Source organism: Drosophila gunungcola (genome assembly GCF_025200985.1).
Source record: "Drosophila gunungcola strain Sukarami chromosome X unlocalized genomic scaffold, Dgunungcola_SK_2 000039F, whole genome shotgun sequence".
Classification (NCBI taxonomy): domain Eukaryota; kingdom Metazoa; phylum Arthropoda; class Insecta; order Diptera; family Drosophilidae; genus Drosophila; species Drosophila gunungcola.
In genome coordinates this window covers 589,290-613,076 of record NW_026453190.1, presented here as the reverse complement: position 1 = coordinate 613,076, position 23,787 = coordinate 589,290, and the positions used below count along the sequence as shown (strand labels likewise).

Sequence of the window (23,787 nt, the reverse complement as noted above, 5' to 3'; positions counted from 1 at the left end):
TCTCGTCCTCAGCTAAAACAAGGTCATGAACTCAGTAAAATTGGCATCGTATTTAGTTTTTCTCTTGTTCTCTTGTTCCTTTGGGGTTTCAAATAAAATTAATCAAGAAGGGAAGGAAAGGGTCAAAATTATTTATAATGGAACTGTACAGTTCCTGAGGCAATGTATATAAAAATGAAAATTATTAAAATGTACACAAAGTTTTTATCTATAAAATACCTATTCTCTCGATATGTGTATTAGGGCTTTGAGAAACACATTTCAATACATATTAATAATTTTCAAAGATTCAAGATTTCGATTGATTATATTATCTTCCTTTTTTCAGGGATAACTATAAAAAGTTAACGGTTTATTAATTATTCTAATGGTGGCATAGATTTTAAATGAAAAGAAAAATTTTCCCAGAAGTTATCCCCCAGTGCCAGACTATTTGCCACATAGATCATCAGAAAAGGCAAAAAGGTAAACAAATGAAATATCACCCGCGACTCTTCGCCGTGACTGCGAACTATCGATAGGCGCCAGGCAAGCAGCCCAGCTCCCGTCTCTACTTCCTCCTATCGGTCTTTTCCAACCCTGCGCTCGCAGCCAACAGACCTCGGCCGATTCTTTTTTTTTCTGCGTTGCGTGCAAACAGACCGACATAATGAAGGTGTGCTGAAAATTTGTGAATTTCGAGCGATAAGCCCGGTGAAAATTGAAAATATTGCGAAAATGCGATGGCGCAAGCACTGGCGCGGTGATTCGACATTTTAATCAGCGAAAAAAACCAGTGATTGCGTTTGGATCAGTAGATGATTTTTTTTTTTATATGCGAATCCGATTTGTGTACAAGTACAACATCTACATTGTGTGTGCGTTTTTGTTATGTGTTGCAGCTCAACGTTTCCTATCCCGCGACGGGATGCCAAAAGCTGTTCGAGGTGGTCGACGAGCACAAGCTGCGTGTCTTCTACGAGAAGCGTATGGGCCAGGTTGTGGAGGCCGACATCCTCGGAGACGAGTGGAAGGGCTACCAGCTGCGCATCGCCGGCGGCAACGACAAGCAGGGATTCCCCATGAAGCAGGGTGTCCTGACCCACGGTGAGTTGGCTTGCGATTGTGGCACAAACCCAGTGATTGGAGGGGGACTTGGCTTGAGGGGGGGGGGGACACCGGCTTAGTACCAGTAACTCAGTAACAGTTAGGACTACTCAAATAGGGAAGTTTCCATCAAGTGCTATGTCATGGTTTCTGTATTCTAAACAGCCAGAGAATTAGCTTTGTCACTCCTTCAGAGATCGTTCCCCAACATAACCTATGTTTGCATCTTGAAATGTGTGAATAAGTTTATTTGAAATATACATTTATTGATCCCGAAATTTAGTTTGTAGTAAAGAATCCATTAAATATATGCTATAAGATACATATACAGAAAATCCCAAGATTTAACTTTGGCACTCTTTTAAAGTTATGTTCCCCTATCCTAACATAACCTTTGCTCGCATCATGAAAGCATCAAGCATTTTATCCAAAAAATTAGCTTGAATTGTATATAATTTGTTTATAGGAAATGGTATTTTCAAACCCTTTAAATAAAGTAGTTTGGCTATATGAATTGTCATTAGTTTATGCTTCTCAAATAGGTATATTATGGATATTCTTAGATTTTCTTAATAAATCATCATAAAATAGAACACATTTACAAACATAACCTAAGCATGAGCTGTATATAGAAAAGTTTGGCAACTTTAAAGCCTTCAAAGAACGTAGCAAGCAATCAATTTATCGAGAACTATATTTCAAATTTGTTGGCATCTGGGAATAGTTTCTCCTCCTAAAGCTATTTAGCTATATAACCAGCGTAGTAACCTTCCAATCACTGGCTTAAGCTCCAAACCCATTAATTAACGCAGTAATAAACACATTTACCATCTACCAGGTCGTGTGCGTCTGCTCCTGAAGAAGGGACACTCGTGCTACCGCCCACGCCGCACTGGCGAGCGCAAGCGCAAGTCTGTGCGTGGATGCATCGTGGACGCCAACATGTCCGTGCTGGCTCTGGTCGTGCTGAAGAAGGGTGAGCAGGACATCGCCGGTCTGACCGACACCACCATCCCCCGTCGCCTGGGACCCAAGCGTGCCAGCAAGATCCGCAAGCTCTACAACCTGAGCAAGGACGACGATGTGCGTCGCTTCGTGGTGCGTCGCCCCCTGCCCGCCAAGGACAACAAGAAGGCCACCTCCAAGGCCCCCAAGATCCAGCGTCTGATCACCCCCGTTGTGCTGCAGCGCAAGCACCGTCGCATTGCGCTGAAGAAGAAGCGCCAGACCGCTTCCAAGGAGGCCGCCGCCGACTACGCCAAGCTGTTGGTCCAGCGCAAGAAGGAGTCGAAGGCCAAGCGCGAGGAGGCCAAGCGCCGCCGCTCCGCCTCCATCCGCGAGTCCAAGAGCTCCATCTCGAGCGACAAGAAGTAAATGCCGCCGACACGGAACCCACATTCTTCGTTTAAGCAGAAACTGAACGTAGACCAGACCCCCCACACTTGGTCATGGTCCACGAGAGGAGAAAAAGAAACTTTGTAATCATTTACGTTAAATAAATGTGAAAAAATGGTATACAACGCGGTGTGTTGTCTTGAATTTTGATACGATTGAGGGGTTGGTCAGTCAGATGTGTAGTGGAATTCTATTTATAAAGTTGAACCTAAGTATCCTTGATCAGCATCACCATCATTTCTGTTGTCTGGGACATATTGCTCAAAAAAATATGTAATTAAAGGACATATAAAGTCAGGGAAAACAGTTTTTAATGAATTAATTGATATAATATTAAAAGTAAAGATATACAGAAGATGGATTTTTAGCTTCAATTTATCGATTCCCATTTATTTATTTATATTTGGCGTCAGGTAAGAAATACAGAAGATGGATTTTTAGCTTCAATTTATCGATTCCCATTTATTTATTTATATTTGGCGTCAGGTAAATGCAACACTTCTGACAATAGTTCAGTTGAAACATGGTTTGGCATTATAAGCTGATAGATATATATATTCTAGATTTCTAAAAAAAGGAACATGCTAATTGTAATGAACTGTCAATAACTGGGTGCAAAAACATTTAAAAGAATTATTTCCATAAAATAATGATAAGCTCAAGGTCAAGTAATATTTTTTTTAAAAACAGTTTCCAAATTAGAACTATCTTTATCAAATATATGGTCATTATGAAAATAAAAATAGTTTAGCAAACAAAAAAGTTAAGAGCAGAATAAACAGAGATGGAAATAGGAAACCCTGCAGGAATATCTTCTATCTCTTGCGATTCGATGCAGTTCCCGCCAAAAAAAAAATTAGTTTTTTTTTTTTTAATTCCGATCTAGACATATATTCTGTACGTAAGTAAATATATATAAATAAAAACAAGTAGAATGTGTGTATATATGATGGTTAGAGGTTGTCTTTAGGGGGTGGAAGGGGGCAGTCGAACATTTTCCAGTCGTAAGGAACTCATCCTGGAAGCGATCCTTATCTGCTGGCGGTGCCACTTGGTATGGGACTCTGACACTGCTCCTCGGGCGGCGGAGGAGCTGCAGCTGCCGGCCCACTCGGAGTTTGGTTAGGAGCTGGAAATGGAGCAGTCGCAACCGCTTCCTCGTAACGCGTGAGTTTGGCCTCCTGATCGGCCAGCAGCTCGAGCAGATCCTCCTGATCCTTTTGCGTGGCCGCCAGCGATTCGTGCGCTGCATCAGCCCGCAGCTTTTCGGCCGACAACTGTTGACGCAGCGTCTCCAACTCCTTGGTCAGCCGGATGTTCTCGGCGAAATACATGTTGGCCTGGTAGCGAGCGGCATTCAGCTCCTCCTGGTTGGCCGCAGTGGTGGCTTCCGCTCCCTGGACGGCCTGCACCACCTGCTGACCCGCCGAGGCACCCAGCTGCGCCTTGAGCAGTGTATTCTGATCCGAGAGCTGCGCCTTCAGCGACTGCTCCTCGCCGAGTTTCTCCTTCAGCTCGGCATTCTCGTGCTCCAGTTCTTTGGAGGATTGCTGCAGCGCCTGGATCTGGGCATCCATTCCACGGATAATCCCCTTGTACTGGGAGACCAACGCCGAGGCCTCCGAACTGAGCGTGAGTTCGGTCAGCTCTATGCCATCCACATCGAATCCGGTGACCAGCTTGGCAATCAGCGCCTCCAATCCCTTGTACAGCTTGCAGTACTCGTAGTCGAGCAGCAGCTCTCCGGCGGACTTGGCCCGGATCTGCGCCTGCTTGCAGGCCCGACTGTAGGCCTCGTGGCGCGACACCTCCGCCAGCTTGCTGCAGAAGCTCTCCTGTCCGATCCGCTTGATGATCAGCTGGCTAATGTCCTCGCGCTTCTGGCCGGGTAGCGAGTTGTCATTGAACTGGATGCACAGGCCCATGAGGAAGGCGCACATGCCCTGCACGAGAAACTCGCGCTCGTCGTGCTCGTTGGAGCAGAGCTGGGCCGTCAGGTATGCCATGGTGCCCTGCGTCTCTAGCAGAGCCTTCACCGCCCCCGGGCAATGGGCCAGCCACAGGCTGAGCAACATCAGCAGGCCCACCTTGCTCTGCAGTCGATAGCGCTCCTGTTGCATGAGATTGGTGCACTGCTCCAGCAGCGTGATGGGCCTTTGGCCGCCGGGGGTGGCCAGCAGGACGCGCAGCAGCTCCTCCTTGAGGGCCACATTCTCCACGAGCGTGTGCATCAGGGCCACGGCGGAGAACCAGTTGGCCAGGGCGTCTGTGGAGAAGAGTCCGGTGCAGAGGAGTTGCCCCGTGGACAGGGCGCTCACATCGGAGGCACTGGAGGGCAGCAGCGTTTGGACCACCGCCCGCTGACCATCGGCATTGCGATACAGGAAGCACTCGAAGCAGTAGAGAACGGCGCAGCGCAGAGCCAGCAGCTGTTTCTCATTGATCATGGACATGAGCAGCACCACAATGGCCGGTCTGGGAGGACTGCTCGGGGCCATGACCCTTCCCAGCTCATCCTGGTTGTCCCGATCGCCGCGCACCACCTCGGCCACCGCATTGATCGTCTCCGTGAGTATATCGGCCGGCACACCGCTGCTCATCAGAATCTCGCAGAGAGCGTGGAGCAGCCGGGACTTTTGCATGACACGCTGGCAGGCGGTCACCACCTGCTGTTGATTGCTGGGCGTGACCAGTGCCCGGACCACCTGCAGCAGACAGTGGAAGTTGGAGACCTTCTGCGGCGACCAGCCCGCCTCCTCCGCATCCTGCGTGAGCTGAAACATCGGAGCCAAGCGCTGGATGTAGCTGCCCTCCTTGAAGAACTGCTGGTTACTGGAGTTGTTCTTGAGGAGATTCAGCAGTAGAATCAGGCAGTCCTCCACCACGATGCCGCCGTCGGAGCAGCCCTCCTCGCGAACGATCTCGAACAGGCGGTCGAAGGCGTTCTCGAAGGCCACGATCTTCTGGATATTCGAGTTGCCCTTGGTCAGTTCGATCAGTAGCAGCAGGACATCGTTGCGGATCACCTCGCGGCTGTCGGTGAGCAGGTCCATCAGCTTGGACACGCCCATGGGGCTGACCAGTACCAGATCCTGCAGCTCTCGCGTCTTGTTCGAGATGAGGGACGTAATCAGCTGGATGGCGGCACGGCGCACACGAAAATCGTACTCATCCAGGTAGCCCATCACCAGGGTCACATGCTCCGGCGTCTTGATGAACATCTCCGTGAACTGCTCGCCCACATTCACCGAAACCGTGGGATTGTCCGCCTCCTCGTCGAATTCCTCGCTGGTGACCACGTTGCACAGTGTGTCCAGCGCATAGCTGATGATCTCCGCGTCCTGGCCGTCGTTCTGGAGTACCTGCACCAGCGGCGGCATGCCCTGGGCGCCCACCTCGATCCGGTATTTGCGGGACAACGCCTTCAGCGCCCGGCACGCATCCCGACGGTCCTCCAGGAGCGTCGAGGAGTAGACGCGGTCCACCAGCTTCTCCACCGTCTCGGCGGCACTTGGCTGCTGGCCCGGCTCCGCGCCGCCCAGCACCGTCTTTATGCCGCTCTTCAGGAACTCCATCCGACTGTGTTTACGGTCTATTCAGCTTTTTTTCGCATTTAACACGACACGTCAATGTATGAAAACAATTGACGGGCGGCTTAGTGATGGCCTATTGCCGATAGGTGCCCACTTTTCGATTAGCGAAATAACTTTCAAAGCTTTTGGCGGGCTTACTACTTTCGTTTAATTTTTAAAATTAAATTTTACTAATTTAATATTAAAGATCTTTAATTCGATAGGGGAAGCATAACATTATTTTTAATATTAAATCTCCGTTTATATATTTTTAGTATTTACATTTATCACATACAATCAAATATAGTTTTTTTAAGCTTGGGCATATATTTTATTTTCCGTTTTTGAAATCAAAATAAAATATAGCTATTTTCAAGCTGATTATAAGGTGGCAACGCTGTCATAAGAAATCGATAGTAATTCCACCGATAATAATAATTTCATTTAACTAAAAACGAGTCGACAGCCCTGGTGCTATCGATGCTATAAGTAAGTTGAAAACAAATCTTATTTAGCAAATTGGAGTTCAAAATCCAGGGGAAACTCAACAAAAACACAATCGAAGGCTTGTCCACACTCACGGCGTAAGAAGGGTTCGCAGAAACCAACCAATTTAACACGCCGCTGGGGAGATATCAGTCATTTTCATTACGTAATCCGGCAAAATCTCACACAATTTACCCAATAACATAACACATTTGTGTCTCATAAATCCATATATCCGTGTGCTTGTCTTGCAGACCTATGGGCAGTGGGATTGTGGTGCAATTGGCTCGAAAGTACGGCGCAGTGATATTCTTTCCCACTGTTGCAGTAGGATCGATTTACGCAGATTGGTCGCACACCCGCGAGTGGAAACGCCAGCAGCTTCAGTTGGCACACAGCGCACACCTGAAGGATCAGCGCTAGGAGACATATAAAGAGGCTTTAAACCAGAGGACATACCATGGTATTCGGGCTGGACAAGCGAGCACTGTGGGGCGCACTGCCCCTGCTGGGATTCGCCATCGGGCACTTCCTGGACAAGAAGGAGACGGACCGCATGACCATGTTCCGGGACAAGAGCGCCCTGTACGGACGTTCCGGCGGCAGTGAGGATAAGGCCCCGTCCTGGTAGTAATCCCGGCCAATCTTCTTTTTTTTTCCCCACTTACTGTTTACCAATAAACCGGAGAAATGTGAAAAATGCAATGTGTTTACCTGCTCAAAGGAGGAGATCTGCGGTTAGGAACGTGATTTATTTGTGAAGGATTGCGTGGCATTGTTTGTTTTACCCAGGAAAACCATAAAAACATCAACACACGGCTAACGATAAGCCAAATACATAGTTCGAAAATTCGAAGAGATAACTCGTTTTTCGAGGGATTCTACCTGTGCATCACAGCGGGAGCGAGCGAGAGGGGCGACATGTGAGTTCTGCTTAGTTAGGATCAGGGGCGTAGACAGGATACTTTTATAGAGGATTTCCAGTCTTAAAAATTATCATTATATATTGTGGGATTACTTGAGGTACATAGATCATATAAAAAACAAGGTACTCAAAATGTTTTATTATTAAATTTATTAGTTCCGTTTTTATAACTTGTTAGTACTTTTATCATGTGTTCAGTTGCTAAAGATAAGTAAATAAAAGTTTAAAATTTTATTTTTAGAATATTTTTTATAAATTGTTCAGAGTATTGTGAATTAGTCAATTTTTTTAAAAATTATTTTGAAAATTATTTATATCAGAATAAATGCAACGCACCTAATATAGAACCCTTGTACCTAATACATTTAAAAAATTGAATTGAAAATCGAAATGCTGGAGAATATTTGTGCTATAATTACCACCCACTAATTTCTTAAAGCTCACGGGAAACATGTTATCTTAGCGTATACATACATATATTGCTTTGAATCTTACCAAACCATAACTTTTCTAAATATCTGAGAAATGAACACCCCTAAAGGTAGCTCCTTGCACGCCCCTGCTTTAGTTTGTAAGTGCTTCCAGCTGAAACCGTTAGACTGAATCCCCGCTCGGATGAGAACCACACTCTCTTTAAATATGAATTATGAAATCCGATGAGGACATTTCCACTTTTCCAAACATGGCAGCAAATTGAAATGCCAATGCAACAAAAGTAATTTATTTTTATGGCCTAGGGTTAGGGGTTTTGGGATCAGATTCGGGTTCGGATTTGGGTTCGGGATAGAGCGTGATGAATCGCTGGAATTATGTTCTTGGGCGTGCTGCCTCTTTCTTCCCCATTGTTTTCAATGGTCAGCAGTTTGTACACAGGCGCAGTGGGATTGAATGGGGGGAGGGGATTTTCCAGGTTTTCGCCGCACAAGTGCACTCTCTCACAGCGGGGGAGAGTGTGAGCCATAGAGAGGTGCAGGAGATTTGCAAGTGCCTAGCCTTCCCCATTGGTGCGAGAGAGGACAGCAGCATGATCCTCATTCCTGGAAGGAAACGAGAAATGCAGACGTGCTGAAGTAACAAAACAGTGCTGCAGAATCTTGTCTGAAAAATAGCTAGATTGCACATTAGCATCTAGGTGCGAAGGATTTTCTTAAAGTATGTTAAATCAAATGAAGGTCATTTAATGATTGCGCTAAAATTAAATTGAAATAGTCTTGTAATTTCAGGAAACTTCATAACTGTTCTTGTATTCACAGAGCAGGCATTACTTAAGTTCTAATATATTCTAAGTACTTTATTACCACTTTTTTGTTATTCACTAATATTATTACGATTTTGAGAGAGTCAGCATAAAATGAAAAATTAAAGAAGAGTGGAATAAATATGTATTTATTTTAGAAAGATTTTAGAAATCAATTTTTTTAAATGTATGTTTATAAAATCAATATTATTTTAGCAATAAATTTTGACAATCTTAAACAATTTTAGCTGGTTGGGGTTTTATACCTTTGAAGAGGGTATTATAATTCAGTCAGAAGTTTGCAACGGAGGGAAGGAGACATTTCCGACCCTATAAGGTATATATATTCTTGATCATCATCACTAGGATAGTCGATCTAGCCATGTCCGTCTGTTCGTCCGATTCTACGCAAACTAGACATGTAGTAATGGTTAAATATCTTAGAATTACGATTTAAATTTCATCAAAATCGGACGACTATATCATATAGCTCCCATAGGAACAATCGGAAAAATCAATTGTAAACAACTTTTAACTTTGCTGTTTTTTATTTTTAGTCCTTTGACATATAGTAATCGATAAATATTTCAGAATTACGGTTTAAATTTCATCAAAATCGGACGACTATATCATATAGCTCACATGGAAACAATAAAAACATTAAAAAAACAATTTTTCAAAATGTAACTTTTCTATTTTGTAATTTTTTTTAAAATTATTTTTGACTTTTTAATAATATGAAAGTTCAGAATTACGCTTTTAATTGTATTAAAAACGATATCGTTAGCTGTCATAGGAAATATCGAATAACTGAGCTGCAAATCATCATAGCTTCAATGCTTTTAAAGATATAGGCAAGTAAATCATAATTTTAATGTTTTCAAGAATATTTAATTTTTAAAACAGCTTCAAGGGTATATGAACTTCGGCTTGCCGAACTTTGCTTCTTTTCTTGTTTAAGATTCTTTTTTCCTAGTTAATTTTCAGGACTTCTAGGTTTTTTCCGCCAGATCTAGCTGGCCAGCGTCAAGTGCTCAGCACTTGAGCCTCTCTTTGCCCACTTGTTGTTGCTCTCTTCGGTTTTTGCAGGTAGTTGGTTTGTTTGTGTGGGTGCCGAAAATGAGAATTCCAGAAATCCAGAGAGCCCAAACTCCTGCATCCCAAAAACCAGTTTCAATTCGATTTTGGATTTTAAAGCGGGCGGATCGAAAGAAACAGGCACCGGAATAATCTAAGCAAGTGGGATAGATATAAAATCTACCAAGTATGAGCGGAGAGGATTCTGCCGGCATGGACTTTTCGCAGAAAACCCTGCAGGACTACGAAGTCTTGGCCGTGATGGGCAACGGATCCTTCGGCACCTGCTATAAAGTGCGGGACAAGAGCACCGGAGAGCTTTTCGCCTGGAAGGGTATGAACTACGACGAGCTGGACGAGGCCAAGTGCGAGGACCTGGTTTCCGAGATCAGTGTTCTGCGGCAACTGCAGCATCCCAATATTGTGCAGTACTACCATCACCTGGTCAACCGGGAGGCCAAGTCCGTATATATTGTAATGGAGTGTTGTGCCGGCGGCGATCTCGCCCAGATTGTCCAGCGAGCGAGAACACAGAGGCAGCGTTTTGAGGAGCCCTACATTTGGCGAGTGCTCTTCCAACTCTGCCGGGCTCTCCAGGTGTGCCACAACAAAATCCCCAATGGTACCATCCTTCATCGCGACATCAAGCCAGCCAATATCTTCCTGGATGAGGCTGGCAATGCCAAACTGGGGGATTTCGGTCTGGCCAGGATGCTTCGACGGGATCAGAGCTTTGCCGCCTCCTTTGTGGGCACGCCGCACTACATGAGTCCGGAGCTGGTGAGGGGCAGGAAGTACGACCGGAAGAGCGACGTCTGGGCGGTGGGCTGTCTGGTCTACGAGATGTGCGCCCTGCGGCCACCGTTTCGCGGTCGAGCCTTTGACCAGCTGTCCGAGAAAATCGCCCAGGGCGAGTTCAGCCGGATTCCCGCGATCTACAGTGCCGACTTGCAGGAGATCATCGCCTTTATGCTGGCCGTGGATCATGAACAGCGTCCCGGCATCGAGGTCATCATCCGGCATCCATTGGTGGTGCGTAACATCAGCGAGCTGGATGGCAAGTTCCCAAGTCTAATTGAGGCAGGCGAGGATTTCTATACGCTGCCCACCGGCGGCAGACTCTTCGAGGACGACGAGGATGAAGAGGTTTCGCCAGAATTATCCAGTACTCTGTTTACAGAGCAGTACAGCTTCAATGAAGGCTATGGCCAAAGGAGACTAAGTGTCACGGGTGTTTTTACCCCGGATTTGAGGAGTGAACTCTTCTACTCCGCCAAGCGAAAAATCTTTCCCCCAAGAAGCTACAGCTATCGGATCCCGCTTTATATGAAAGTATAAGGAGAGAGGAGCGAGCGGAGGAGAGACAGGTGGAACAGGAGCAAGAGCGGCGACGCACAAAGGATCAGCAGGAGCAGCAGAAGCGGGTTCAGGATAGTCTAAGCAAGGATCATTTTATGGAGGCTACTAGCAGTCCGCGTGCCCTCACCCAGAATATTTTCGATGAGGTGCTCAAGACCCGTCTCCATGCCATTCGCGCCCAGGAATCCCTGCTGCAGCAGAAGCTAGAGGAGCTGCAGGCCCGGGAGCAGGAGTTGCAGTTGGGCGAGCAGCGTGTCCAGTCGCTGGAGCGCCAGCTGCAGGAGAAACTCATCCAGCAGGAGAAGCTCACCTGCAGTTGCAGACAACCAATTGCTCCGCCCATTCCGCCCAGGAAGCCAGTGAAGTCGCATCACGATGACACCTACTGCACCATCGAACTGAATGAGACATCGCCGACGGTGGCCAAACTCAATTTGGCCACTCTGCCGGCTCCCAAGTCCCTGAATACTCTGCGCAAGGTAACGTTCCAATCGCCCCAGAAGTTTGTCACCTATGGGATTGAGAACATGCCCCCTCCGGTGGCTAATCCGACAGTGAATCCCACGCCCGCTGCCGTTCCCATGCAGATGAGTGTGTCCAGCAATGATTCCGGTGACAGCCAAGCCTCCTCCACACGCAGGAAATCGATTCTCTCCCTTTTCGGCCTGAGTCGCGGGTCCAAGGCAACCTCCAAATCCCTGCCAGCGGTGAATCAAGTTCCACAAGCCGCTCCAGCTCGACTCCAGCGACCACCTTTGGCCATCAAGCCACCAATTACGCAGGAACAGCCGGCAGCAGTTCCTCCGGTGGCCAATCTCTGGACCAAGGAGCAGAAGAAACAAGCCTTCGAGTTGCTGGCGGCCATGAATGCGGCGGAGAGGGAGGCGGGCGGAGGAGGAGCAGCCGGCGGATGCGGGCCCGGAGGAGCTCGGCGCCAGCATCTGCGGCAATCGGTGAGGGAGCGGAACTCCACTCTCCAGCGGAATCGCATGCGACGATCTCTGGTGGTGCCCAGTGGCCATCAGAAGCTATCAACGCGCGACCAGATGGTGATCTAAGCGGTCGACGGGAGATTGTGGAGTCCAGCAGCCATGGCAACCATGGAAACTACGAGCGTTGTGATGTGGAATAAGTTCCGTAATATATATTCCTTTTTTTTATACACAATTTTTTTATTACCATATTATGCAAGCGTATTATTAGCAGTAAGATTTGTCCTTTTTTCGCTGCCATACATTGTGCAATTTGCATTAGTTTTCTAAGCAAGTCTAGCTTTTAATGTTTTTTGCATTCAATAAAATATTTACATGCATGATGAATAATGCATTTTGTAATTGTTTTAATGCTGTCCATAATTTTTATATGTACTATTTTTACAGGATATAAATATCTCTGGAAAATTAATAGAAATTGATAACCATTCATATAAAACTATGGGTTTTTTTTACAAATTAATGTATTTACTTGGACCAAGTTCCGTTAAATTCAATTAGTGCATTTTCAGTGCTGTGTTGTGTCGAAAAATAGCTTGAGGACACATAGCTCTGTTTTAAATAAAGTTTAATGTGAAAGAAAATTGGTTTATAAAAAAATAAATGTGTTCTTTTTTAATCATAAGAGATTTTATATGATCAGCTTTAACACAAACGCAATATTAATTTATATTGTTTTGCTCCAAGCATCCGACTAAAAATCTTATCTTTTTCAATAACGGTAACTAATAATGAAATATAAGCTAATTTTCTTTATAATACTCAGAGATATGCTTTAGCAACAAGAACGTTAAGCATTTAAATAATATTAATATTTAGCTTTAAAATTCAAATATATACTTTATGGCCTTTTCCCGCCCTTAGCTAGTGTTGTTATTCAACAGTTGTCAACACTGTTGCCGCGCCAGCTGTTGCCTATCGATAGGCCGATTACCGGTTCGTTACGCAAGCAACAGGTTCTGGTGTGATTTCTGGTTGGACTCCGATTAGATTCTTGCTCTTTCCAAGTGTTCTTTGCTTCGCTAGTTACTAAAAGTTAACTAAATTCCAAGATGTCCGCCCGACTGCTGCAGGCCACGCGTCGCTGGAGCGCCCAGCGCACATACAGCTCGAAAATAGCCGAAGTTGTGGTGGTTTCTGCTGCCCGCACTCCAATTGGCAGCTTCCAGAGCCAGTTGGCCCCACTGACGGCCACCCAATTGGGAGCCAGGGCCATCGAGGCGGCCATCGAAAAGGCGGGAATTTCCAAGACCGATGTCCAGGAGGTGATCATGGGCAATGTGGTTTCAGCCGGCCTGGGCCAGGCCCCGGCCCGACAGGCGGCAATTTTCGCCGGCCTGCCCACCAATGTGTGCTGCACGACGGTGAACAAGGTCTGCTCCTCGGGCATGAAATCCGTAATGCTGGGCGCCCAATCCCTGCAGCTGGGCTATGCGGATGTGGTCGTCGCCGGCGGCATGGAGTCCATGTCGAATGTGCCCTTCTACCTGAAGCGCGGCTCCACCCCCTATGGCGGTGTTAATCTCACCGACGGCATCGTTTTCGATGGCCTCTGGGATGTGTACAACAAGTTCCACATGGGCAACTGTGCCGAGAATACGGCCAAGAAGCTGCAGATCACTCGTCAGCAGCAGGATGACTTCGCCATCGAATCCTACAAGCGATCGGCGGCCGCCTGGGCCAGCAAGGTCTTCCAGGATGAGATTGCGCCCGTTAAGATTCAGCAGAAGAGAAAGCCGGAGATCGTCATTTCTGAGGATGAGGAATACAAGCGGGTGAACTTTGACAAGTTCGGGCAGCTGGCCACGGTTTTCCAGCGCGAGAATGGCACTGTGACGGCCGGAAATGCGTCCACGTTGAACGATGGTGGTGCCGCCGTCGTCCTGATGACCGCCGAGGCGGCCCAGAAGGCTGGCGTTAAGCCGCTGGCCAGGATTGTGGCCTTCCAGGATGCCGAAACGGATCCCATCGACTTCCCCATTGCCCCGGCCTTGGCAATTCCAAAGCTGCTCAAGCGGGCTGGCGTTCGCAAGGAGGATGTGGCCATGTGGGAGGTCAACGAGGCCTTCTCCCTGGTGGTGCTGGCCAACATCAAGAAGCTGGATGTGGATCCCGCCAAGGTGAACGTCCATGGCGGTGCCGTGTCCATTGGCCATCCGATTGGCATGTCCGGCGCCCGTCTGGTGGCCCATCTGTCGCACAGCCTGAAGAAGGGCGAACTGGGCTGCGCCTCCATTTGCAATGGCGGCGGAGGAGCCTCCTCCATTCTCCTCGAGAAGTTGTAAGGTCAGCGCGAAGGCCCTGCTCCCACTCAACCAGAAATGCATTTACTAGGGACTCATGTTCTGTGTGTTTTTTTTTAAATTGTTAAGTGTCTATCTATCTTTGTGCCTAGTCGCATTTATCGAAATCTTGTGATTTGCATAATAAAATTATGAAACAGTGAGTAATCAAAGGAGATATGAGATTTATTGCGTCCTATTTACATTATTAATGGGTTACGAAATATTCTGTACTTAAAACTTCTTAATATTTAAAAAAAATATTTTGGCTAATTTATTGGGTTCTATTTACATTACTAATGTGTTACAAAATGTTCCTAAAACTCCATCCAAATTAAACTAAAAATTATTTAAGAAAAAAAGAAATTGAGATCAAAATCAGAATTAATTCCTCAATTCTTCCTCAATATTTCCTCATTTTTTTAACCAAGAAAAATAAAATGAGTTCAAAATTAAGTCTTATATAAATTGTATAGTATTTTGTATTTTGTAAAATGATCGATGAATGAATTCTAAAGGGTGACATAATACCCTGTACTTTATACTTTGCTAAAATTATTTTAAATTATTTTTTGTTCAAATTGTGATCCAAATTAAGAGTCTTAAATGAGCTGCATTGTGTTTTATTTTTATAAAAGCTTTTTTAAAAAAACCTTCAATTTATTAATGAAAAAGTGAGTATTGTTTTTCAATAATTTAATAAATATTACCACAGCTTCTCATAAATGAAGCCAAATATATAAATTTGTTAACTTTATAAAATAAAGTTCCTGACTTCTAGTCTAGATTAGAAGTAAGCACAAATTAAAAAAAACTTTTTGTTTTGGACACATTTGTCATTAGATACACATGAATATTCTTAAATAATGTGCCCTTGTACTGCGTATTGTATTTTATAAAAGACTTTTTAAAATGTTGTATTTTTTTAATGAAAAATTGAATATTGTTTTTAAACATTTAAACATTTTTTAAAATATATTTCTCAGTTCCTTCTGAATTTTAATTTTATTAAAAAGTTAATTTAGATGTTGAAATGAATTATCAAAATTTTTGAAATATTCCACAAATATTTCTTCTGAAGATTATATAAGCTAATTTTAAACACACACGATTTTGTCCAGACTTTATTTCTTATAGAACCAAGTGTCCAGTGATTATATGCACTCTTCAAACATTCAAACATTTTATTTAAATTTTTGTAATCTATTTATGGATAGGTCGATAGATATTTTCAGAGCCTTCCGTTTGCAGCTCGTCTGGCGGTCAGGAGTTCGCAGACAAAGACGACCAGCGAAAGGAGATAGAGTCCGGCGGCCAGGAGGTAGATGGCCCACAGATCCGGCTGCTGGATGCGCTTCCCGCGGTAGAGGAACCGGCTGCGGAAGTACCGCTCGCTGGCCACCTCGCCGGCCCAGTGATGGAGCAGGCCCACGGACCGAATGGACATGACCAGGTGGTCCAGGTGCGCCACCAGATGTGAGTGCTTCTGCAGGTAGATGGCCAGCTGCTGCTCCAGCACGTGCTGCGGTACAATGTGATACGAGCCCGCCCGATGACCGCGCTGGGTGAGATGCAGCAGGGTGTCCTGGGAGAGCAGGCCAAAGAAGAGGGGATGTGAGCCGGCCAGCGAGCACCTGTCCAGCTGGCGCAGCACCTCCTCCTCCCGTTCGGAGGTAACGACCAGCGACCGGAGGCCCAGCAGCTCCTGCAAACTGGGAACCTCCCTCAGATCCTGCCAGGTGATGCGAGTCATCACCGCCGCATAGTCCCCCTCGGCCAGGTCCTGCAGACTGTCCGGCAGGCGCTGGTGCAGATGGTACCGCAGGATCAGGAACAGCAGGGCCGAATACATGGCCCGCACGACCAGGCCGAAGCACAGCCAGCTGGCGAAGAGCAACTGCAGCGCCGGACGCTCGGGCGGATCGATGGGCAGGCCAAGGGCGGCGGCATAGACGGCCAGGACCAGGGCCACCCGGTCACCCGGGCCGCGGCCATGGAGCAGCACCAGGCAGGAGATGCTCAGGAAACTGGACAGCAGGCAGAGCCAAGTCAAGGCCTGGAACGGAAACGACCAGATCTCCAGGCTGGTCAGGTTGTGGGAATTGAGCAGCAGACATCCCACCAGGCGGTTCGAGTAGTGCGGGAACACGGGCGTCAGGTTGGAGGAGTACTGGATGCGTTTCCTCACATAACCAATCGCCAGGTCGGCCAGGCCACCTTTGACCTGAAAAATGATAATCAAATTAAGTTTATCAAGCTGAAAAATTAAATTATATTAAGAGTAAATATAGACCTAAAATTAGTCATATTCAAACTATTTATTTTATTAAATAACTAAAAACGTTATGGATTAAATTGGCTTATTCCAAAACGATAAATTGAAAAAATGCTTTTCTGCTTTAAACAAATATTGAACTTGTTTTTGTATTTTAATTGGTGTAATTAAATTTAATAACACTCTACTGCACCAAAAGTTAACATTAGAAAGTACACTTTTATAACTGATTTCGGTGGACTAAATTCTAGTCCCCAAAGTTAAAAAAATTACGAATTTTAATAATATTAATAATAATATTTCCCCACCAAAGATTTTTAGATTATTTTTAAAGGAGTTGTTGCAGAACAGTAAAAACAACATTTGTTTTAGAAATTACGTTGTCGCATTCATTTGCTAATAACTATTAATTAAATAAATACTACTATAAAAATACATTTAAGACTAGCTTGGAAAGAAATATTTGAAGACATATAGCACCAATTTGATAAACATTAATTCGTTTGCCTGTTCAGAAGTTTAAAAAATGATAAAATCAGCAATTTTCCAAATTTGGTTATAAATTTTCTTAAAACACTGACGTGGTCTGTTTACCAAATTTTCATCGAAAATTATTGTTATATTAATGAACAAAATAATGGCTAATAAAATAAAAGGGTCTGATTTTGTTAGCTTTTTAAAATTTTTTATATCTAAAAAAAGTAGGTTTAAATTTAAAAAATGTAATAACAACTCTATTTTCTATGAAAGAATTCAGAGAATATCAAGATATTGTTGCTATGTTTTTGGTAGTTTTTAACCCTTTTTTGGGGCATATTACTATCATTTCATTTAAAAATATTTTTAAATTTCAATGTGCCCTGCCCCAGTAGAGTGAGGCCAACTCACCAACTTCTGGAGCATTTGCATCTCCGACCAGGTAGTGTGATTCTCCTGCTGATCCCTGAGACCCTCGAACCGAATGCTAAAGTTCATCCTTCGGGACAGTTCCTGCAGCAGTCGTCCCTCCAGACCACGGAGCTCCCGCTGCCCCTCATCCAGATCGAAAAAGGGCGACACCTGCCGGGCCAGGACCACCAAAGGACATCCGTGGAGATTGTGCAACTTGGAGGGAAAGTAGTCGCTATGCTGCCAGGACTCGCCCAGGAACTGGTTGATCAGCGTGGGCCGGGAATCGTTGCATTCGCCAGCTGCGTAGGGAAAGTACGTGTGGAGCAGCACCTGACCCCCGGAACTCTGCGTCATCACGTTGCAGTTGATCAGCTGGTGGCGCCAGCAGTACGCGAAAACACCCTGCATGTCCTGCGGAATCAGGGCATCCCTTTGCTGCAGAAAGATGAAGTAGTACTCGCTGGCATCCGACTGCGCCGTGTATGTGTGTATATCGATGTCCCTGGCATGGTAGGTACAAAAATTAATTGTGTTTTTATTTATTAATTAATTACTTATGCACCCTAGAAAAAATAACTGCAAGTTTAATCAGTGTGTCTTGAAATTAAACTGCAAGCAGTATTAAAGTATGAGCGTTAAATCAATACTAAATAATAACCCCCATCCTTTTTTGTTCCATTTCTATACCGTAGAGTCTTAAACTGTAGTGTAGGGCCTTATTATTATATTATTATTTTGATACTTTCGTGGTGTCAATTTAATACTTATCTTATTGAGAAATTTTTGACCCATTTGAATGTTAGCTGATCCAAAACTACACTTTTAAAACATATTTATCAGACTTATAAAAGGTTGTGGCTTAATTTAAAAAAAAAAATCTGCTTTAAGTTGAGCCAATTTGGCTGTTGGTCAATTTTATATTGTCCATTTTAATTTCTGTACAAGGGTGATCAAAAACTGCACTTCCAGAACCGATATGTTGACAAATCGTACTCTGATTTAAAAACTTAAAACTTGCTTTATTCTTAAATAAGCCGTTTACAAATTTTATCTTAGCCATTCTAAATTGTTGAAGCTGAAAACTGTACTTCTAGAATCGATATCTAAACTATTTAGACTCCGATTTTAAAGTTTTGTAACTCCATAAATTTGTACTTTATTTTCGAAAAACGTGCTTCAAAATTTAACGTTGGTCAATTGTTTGACACATTTTTTTGCCAGCTATATCTAAGTTTACGGGGATCTGGAAAAAGTGATTTTAAAGTGTTTTAATATCGTTTAATCAGCACAATGGACTTACAACTTCTTTTATTGGAAAAATGGATTTTAAGGTGTTTTAATATTCTTTAATCAGCATAATAGACTCGCAATTTCTTTTACTGTTTTTAAACTCGCTTCCTTAAAGTTCCGTTGCCCTAATTTTGGACAACCCACTTACAGCAGTGCCTGCAGCGAGTCCACCAGCAGGAGATTGTGCGTCCTTGGTCCTTCGATGCGGCGCGGACGAGCGGACTCGACCAGGACCAACTGGATGATCATGGTGTCCACGCTCTCGTAGAGCAGCTGCATGATGTTGCGGTAGAAGTTCATGGGACTGGGTCGCCGGCAGGAGAGGATTACGATGAAGGCGGGTGCCATTCGCTGGTAGAAGTCCTCGATGAAGACACGAAGTGCCTGGGCCACATGCTGATTTATGGCCGCCGCCTGCGTCTGGGCGCCCATGTACTTCATGGACTCAAAATGCAGCAGGCTAGTCACGTTCATGTCCGTCTATTCAAAACCGGGAAGAATACTGCCGGAATTGTCCCACCGTCGTGTAGAAATCCAGTCCAATGCGGTCTCTGTTTGCATCTCATTAGGACCTAAGTCAAACAAAACTATTGTGGGTCACGCACCATGGTGGACAATTAGCCAGGGATTTCATTTTTCCTACGATATATTACCTATAAGGTAAGGTGATGTCGATAATTGTGTATTTTTATGGGCTTGCAGGTCTGTGTTCTACTTATAAGGTGGTGGGTTTTATTGCTTCCTCGATTGATGTAATCCAAAATTCTGAATTGAGTTCATGCTTATATTAAGCAACTTTACACTGAAAGATAACCTTAAAAGTAAAATATAAAAACACTACCTTTTACGAGTGATAAGAGTAATAAATTAAATAAAATAAATTGAACAACATATATTTTGTAATTATTTCAAACAACTGACAACTAAAACTACAAATTCGTTTGAGTTTCAAATAAGAAAATATTTCAAAATAGTTTTTGTATTGATATAAAAAAATATATTTTTTATTGTAATTGTTTACCTGTAGCTAGGTTTTATTACCTAAACTTCAATAAGCAAAATGAATTACTTTGTAAAGCAAATTAAATAACAAGCTGTTTAAATATCTTTCCAATATTGCTAAAAATCAAATAAAAATTTAAATACAAATTCGTAAAGACAAATTATTAAGAAATATATTTTAAAAACAAAAACAAAATCATTATTGGGTTTTATTAATGCTTTATTCATAGCATAGCTTTAATAGTTTTGCCCATTTTGTATAGCCCGTATACTCTTAAATATTCATTCCCAAACTGAACCTCCCGATTTATTTGTTTTTAATTAGTGCAATCTCTTTCAAGATCTGGCCATGAAACACCGAAGTACCCAATAGCCCAGTCCGAGTTCAAGTTGTCCGCACAGTTGAGCCTTTAACGGAGCGCCATGAACACCAGTTGCAACTCCAGTTCCAGCTGGAGCTGCAGATCCGACCATGCGATCTACAGCAACTACCTGGAGCACTCGAGGATCGACCTGCAGGCGGAGGACGCCAATGTGTATGTGGCCAAGGCCCTGCGGCTGGTCATCGAGCAGGTCCTGGCCCAACTGAGCACCATCCTGGTGGTGACCATCGCGACGAGGGACCCGAACACGGCCCAGTGGTTCGAGTACATGACGAACACCCTGATGGACTCGTGGCGAACGGTGGCGGTGCAGCTGCTCCGCTTCCGGCCGGATTTGGTGGCCAATCCGGTGGCCGGAAGGAAGCGGGTCAACCTGCTGATGGTGGACTCCTACGGAGGGCTACTGTGAGCATATCTAAGAAATCACTTTTTAAGTTGTCTAAATTTTGGCTGTTAAAAATAGAACGTGTCTATGTAGATCGAATTTATCGAACTTAAGATTTAAATTATATTGTTGCATACTTTCAGACAAGTGATCACTTGATTTTAGGACCCAAGTGTTTTCTGTGCAATTAAGGTGTCTAAAAGAATGCTGTGAAAATATTACTAATTATTCAGAACGAATTTATGGGACTTTTGGAACGAAAACGTATTGTTGCATACTTTCAGACACCTATGTAAATTATTATTTATTTTAAAAATTGATCTATCGGGGCTGCGCCGAAATCACTATGGTTTTCAAATCATTTATAAGGCGCCCAAAAGTTAGCTGAAAAAAAAAATTGAACTTGGTAATTTAGAACAAATTTATCGAACTGAAACTATGTTGCATACTTTCAGACACCTTTATAAGTGATTTCAAAACCCCCCAGTGAGTTCTGTATAAGCTATATCCCCCTTTCAGGGACACCAACATCACGGCCAACAATGCGGACTTCGATGACCCGGACTACTACTTCATCTTCCTGCAGACGCGAGATCACCTCATTGCCACGGAACTGCAGCTGATCCTGGACCATTGTCTGGCCCACTTTTGGCTGCACTGCAACGTGATGATCCAGACCGCCCAGGTGGAGGTGTTGGTCTACACCTTCTATCCGTATACGGCGGACAGCTGCCAGAGGGCGCATCCCGTGCTGGTGAACACCTTCGATGGCCGGCATTGGGTGCGGAGTGCGAAGATGTTTCCGGACAAGCTCAGCCAGATGCACGGCTGTCCTCTGACCGTGCTCACCTGGCATCAGCCGCCATTCGTGGAGCTCGTCTGGACTCGAAGGCCAACGTTCAACGGGCAACTGGCTTCGAGATCCAGCTGGTGGAGCACCTGGCACGCCGGATGAACTTCAGCCTGGAGTTGGCCAATATTTCGCTGCTGCGGCCGGATGCATACCGCCTGGCGGATGGCGCCAGCGAAGGACCCATGGAAAGGGTAAGTTCAAAAACTAATAAATGGAAATAAAATTCCTTCCTCAGTCCTTTATTTGCAGGGCTTATACATCAGTGAAAACTTTTGAAATATTTAGAAAATTTTAAACTTTAAAAGACAGTTTTAAGAATCCTCTCAAGCGTTTAAAAACATTCATGAGTTTCTTTATGTTCTAAAGAAGACCTAAACCTTTGGTGTAATTTTAATTACAGTAAAAAGTCAAACTTTCTTAAAGATTAAAAGGAACTAGGAATACAATTTTTTTTTTTACGTCTGACAAACATTTTTAAAACTACGTTTTCTTTAAAGATGTATAGCTTTTGAAATGCAACGATATTTTATTCCAAATACCAAATAATACTTTTTCTTCTAAGCTGTATAGCTTTTAAAATGTAACAATATTTTATTCCTAAGGATTAAAAACAAAATGTCATAAGATTCTTAAAGATTCTTAAAAACTAGGCTATAAATTTTAAGAAACAAAATATAAGAGCACTATTGCTAAAGAGAAGGAATTTATATTTTGAAACTATATCTTCAAAGTTCTATGGCTTTTAAAATGTGATAATTTTAAATATCAAAATTTGTGTAACGTCCTAATTAGCAGGTTTTGTTAACCCTTAAATGGTTTTAAAATTGTTAAGAGCTTTAATCTTAAAATATCACATACGATTATATTTTATGTTAATTTTTTTTAGCTCCAGCAGCGCAGTGTGAACCTGAGCTTGGGTTATTTCCGGAGGACGGCGCGCCGGAATAGGCTGCTGACCACGCCCATGTCCTACTACTCGGCCAATTTGGTGGCCGTGCTGCAGTTGGAGCGCTATCGTCTGGGTGCCTTGGCCCTCCTCGTCTTTCCCTTCGAGCTACCCGTTTGGTTGCTCCTGCTCCTGGCCCTGCTGATCCACCTGGCTATCCATTTGCCACGAAGGAGGAGTATTCAAGGAGAAGGAGGAGGAGGACTGCAGGTGGTGGCCCTGCTGCTGGGCGCCTCCTTGGCCCGCCTGCCACGCCCCTGGCGGCACCGCCTCATCGCCGCCCACTGGCTGTGGGCGAGTATACCGTTGAGGATCTCCTACCAATCTCTGCTGTTTCACCTGATCCGCCTGCAGCTGTACAGCACACCATCGTTTTCGCTGGAACAGCTGCTGGAGGAGGGTTTCCAGGGCATCAGTACGGCCAATACCCAGCGATTGCTGCTCGAGATGCCGCAGGTGGCCCGCAATCCGGATAGGTTTCACTCCCTGGACACGCCCTCCGATTGGGACGTTCTGAGTGCCCTCCAGCGGAACCGCAATCGCAAATTATTCGCCGTGGTCAATCAGGATATTACGCACTCCTCCGGCCAACCCGATGCCTACCACGTGGTCAAGCAGACCGTGAATGTGGAGTACACCGGAATGTACATGCCCAAGCACTCCTTTCTCTACGAGAAGATGGACGACGTAATCCGGCGTCTGGATGCCGGCGGTTTCATCCTCGCCTGGCGCCGCGCCTCCTTCGCCGCCGTTCACCGAAGGGAGCAAGTGCCGCAGACCAGCCGGCGGTCCATCAACCACGCCAAGCTCTCCGGAATCTACATGGTCATGGCCGGAATGTACCTACTGGCGGGCATTGTTTTCGCCGGAGAGCTCTTCCTTCGGCGGAGGGACTGGAATGTCCCAATATTCTGGAATATTATAAATATAAAATCAGCTTCATCTTGATTGAACATTTGAACGTATTGCACAATCGCGACCAGAATTTTTAATTTATATAGGGTCATAAATATGAGTTTTAAATTTGGTTTAATAAATAATTTAAATGGTTTTGAATAAATTACAAAGATAATAATTTTATCAAAGATATTAGTCACTAGTTCTATAAGTGTAAGGCACTATTTGTTTTTATTATTCTTTATTATTAAGCTTGTTTCGCCTAAAAGTATGTCATTGCACAGGTTAAGCTTAAACTTTAAAAAGCAATCTAGAATGAAATCTAAGAACGTCGTGACGAAAGCACCTTCTACATGAACAATTTTAAATATAAAACTTTGTGACAAAAGATAATATATTTTGCCTAAGTAGACAGCTCTGGTTTTCGTTCTATTAAACTCTTAACAAAAACCTA

At 44.3% G+C, this 23,787-nt stretch overlaps 8 protein-coding genes across 11 annotated transcripts; 6 read left to right on the top strand and 2 right to left on the bottom strand.

Annotated features, from left to right (window-relative positions):
* Window positions 1–512: 512 nt before the first annotated feature.
* On the top strand, window positions 513–2,606 carry LOC128260822 (40S ribosomal protein S6). Its single transcript, XM_052994079.1, has 3 exons — window positions 513–655; window positions 882–1,086; window positions 1,925–2,606. The coding sequence occupies exons 1-3, from the start codon at window positions 650–652 to the stop codon at window positions 2,458–2,460; spliced, it is 747 nt and encodes a 248-aa protein (XP_052850039.1). The 5' UTR covers window positions 513–649; the 3' UTR covers window positions 2,461–2,606.
* Window positions 2,607–2,915: 309 nt separating this feature from the next.
* LOC128260807 (general vesicular transport factor p115) lies at window positions 2,916–6,159 on the bottom strand. Its single transcript, XM_052994054.1, has one exon. The coding sequence runs from the start codon at window positions 6,054–6,056 to the stop codon at window positions 3,513–3,515; it is 2,544 nt and encodes an 847-aa protein (XP_052850014.1). The 5' UTR covers window positions 6,057–6,159; the 3' UTR covers window positions 2,916–3,512.
* A 301-nt stretch (window positions 6,160–6,460) lies between these two features.
* On the top strand, window positions 6,461–6,962 carry LOC128260824 (uncharacterized). Of its 4 annotated transcripts, none has more exons than XM_052994081.1 (2): window positions 6,461–6,542; window positions 6,794–6,962. In XM_052994081.1, the coding sequence occupies exon 2, from the start codon at window positions 6,798–6,800 to the stop codon at window positions 6,960–6,962; it is 165 nt and encodes a 54-aa protein (XP_052850041.1). In that variant the 5' UTR covers window positions 6,461–6,542; window positions 6,794–6,797. The 4 variants fall into 4 exon arrangements, with proteins under 4 accessions (XP_052850041.1, XP_052850042.1, XP_052850044.1 ...); XM_052994082.1 differs by having other exon boundaries at window positions 6,512–6,637; XM_052994084.1 differs by having other exon boundaries at window positions 6,521–6,646.
* A 37-nt stretch (window positions 6,963–6,999) lies between these two features.
* On the top strand, window positions 7,000–7,239 carry LOC128260823 (uncharacterized). Its single transcript, XM_052994080.1, has one exon. It carries the CDS (start codon window positions 7,000–7,002, stop codon window positions 7,168–7,170), a length of 171 nt encoding a protein of 56 aa, XP_052850040.1. The 3' UTR covers window positions 7,171–7,239.
* Window positions 7,240–9,785: 2,546 nt separating this feature from the next.
* On the top strand, window positions 9,786–12,461 carry LOC128260808 (serine/threonine-protein kinase Nek2). Its single transcript, XM_052994055.1, is given in 2 exon segments — window positions 9,786–11,069; window positions 11,072–12,461. Coding segments are annotated over 2 exon segments (2,226 nt in total). The 5' UTR covers window positions 9,786–9,967; the 3' UTR covers window positions 12,196–12,461.
* A 586-nt stretch (window positions 12,462–13,047) lies between these two features.
* Window positions 13,048–14,587, top strand: LOC128260817 (acetyl-CoA acetyltransferase B, mitochondrial). Its single transcript, XM_052994073.1, has one exon. The coding sequence runs from the start codon at window positions 13,182–13,184 to the stop codon at window positions 14,412–14,414; it is 1,233 nt and encodes a 410-aa protein (XP_052850033.1). The 5' UTR covers window positions 13,048–13,181; the 3' UTR covers window positions 14,415–14,587.
* An 823-nt stretch (window positions 14,588–15,410) lies between these two features.
* On the bottom strand, window positions 15,411–19,551 carry LOC128260825 (uncharacterized). The gene is made up of 4 exons (XM_052994086.1): window positions 19,016–19,551; window positions 17,575–18,079; window positions 16,448–16,635; window positions 15,411–16,309 (listed from the first exon to the last, which is right to left on the bottom strand). Exons 1-4 carry the CDS (start codon window positions 19,339–19,341, stop codon window positions 15,643–15,645), a joined length of 1,686 nt encoding a protein of 561 aa, XP_052850046.1. The 5' UTR covers window positions 19,342–19,551; the 3' UTR covers window positions 15,411–15,642.
* Window positions 19,552–20,292: 741 nt separating this feature from the next.
* On the top strand, window positions 20,293–23,384 carry LOC128260768 (uncharacterized). The gene is given in 4 exon segments (XM_052994002.1): window positions 20,293–20,657; window positions 21,157–21,518; window positions 21,521–21,681; window positions 22,377–23,384. Coding segments are annotated over 4 exon segments (1,896 nt in total).
* Window positions 23,385–23,787: the final 403 nt, after the last annotated feature.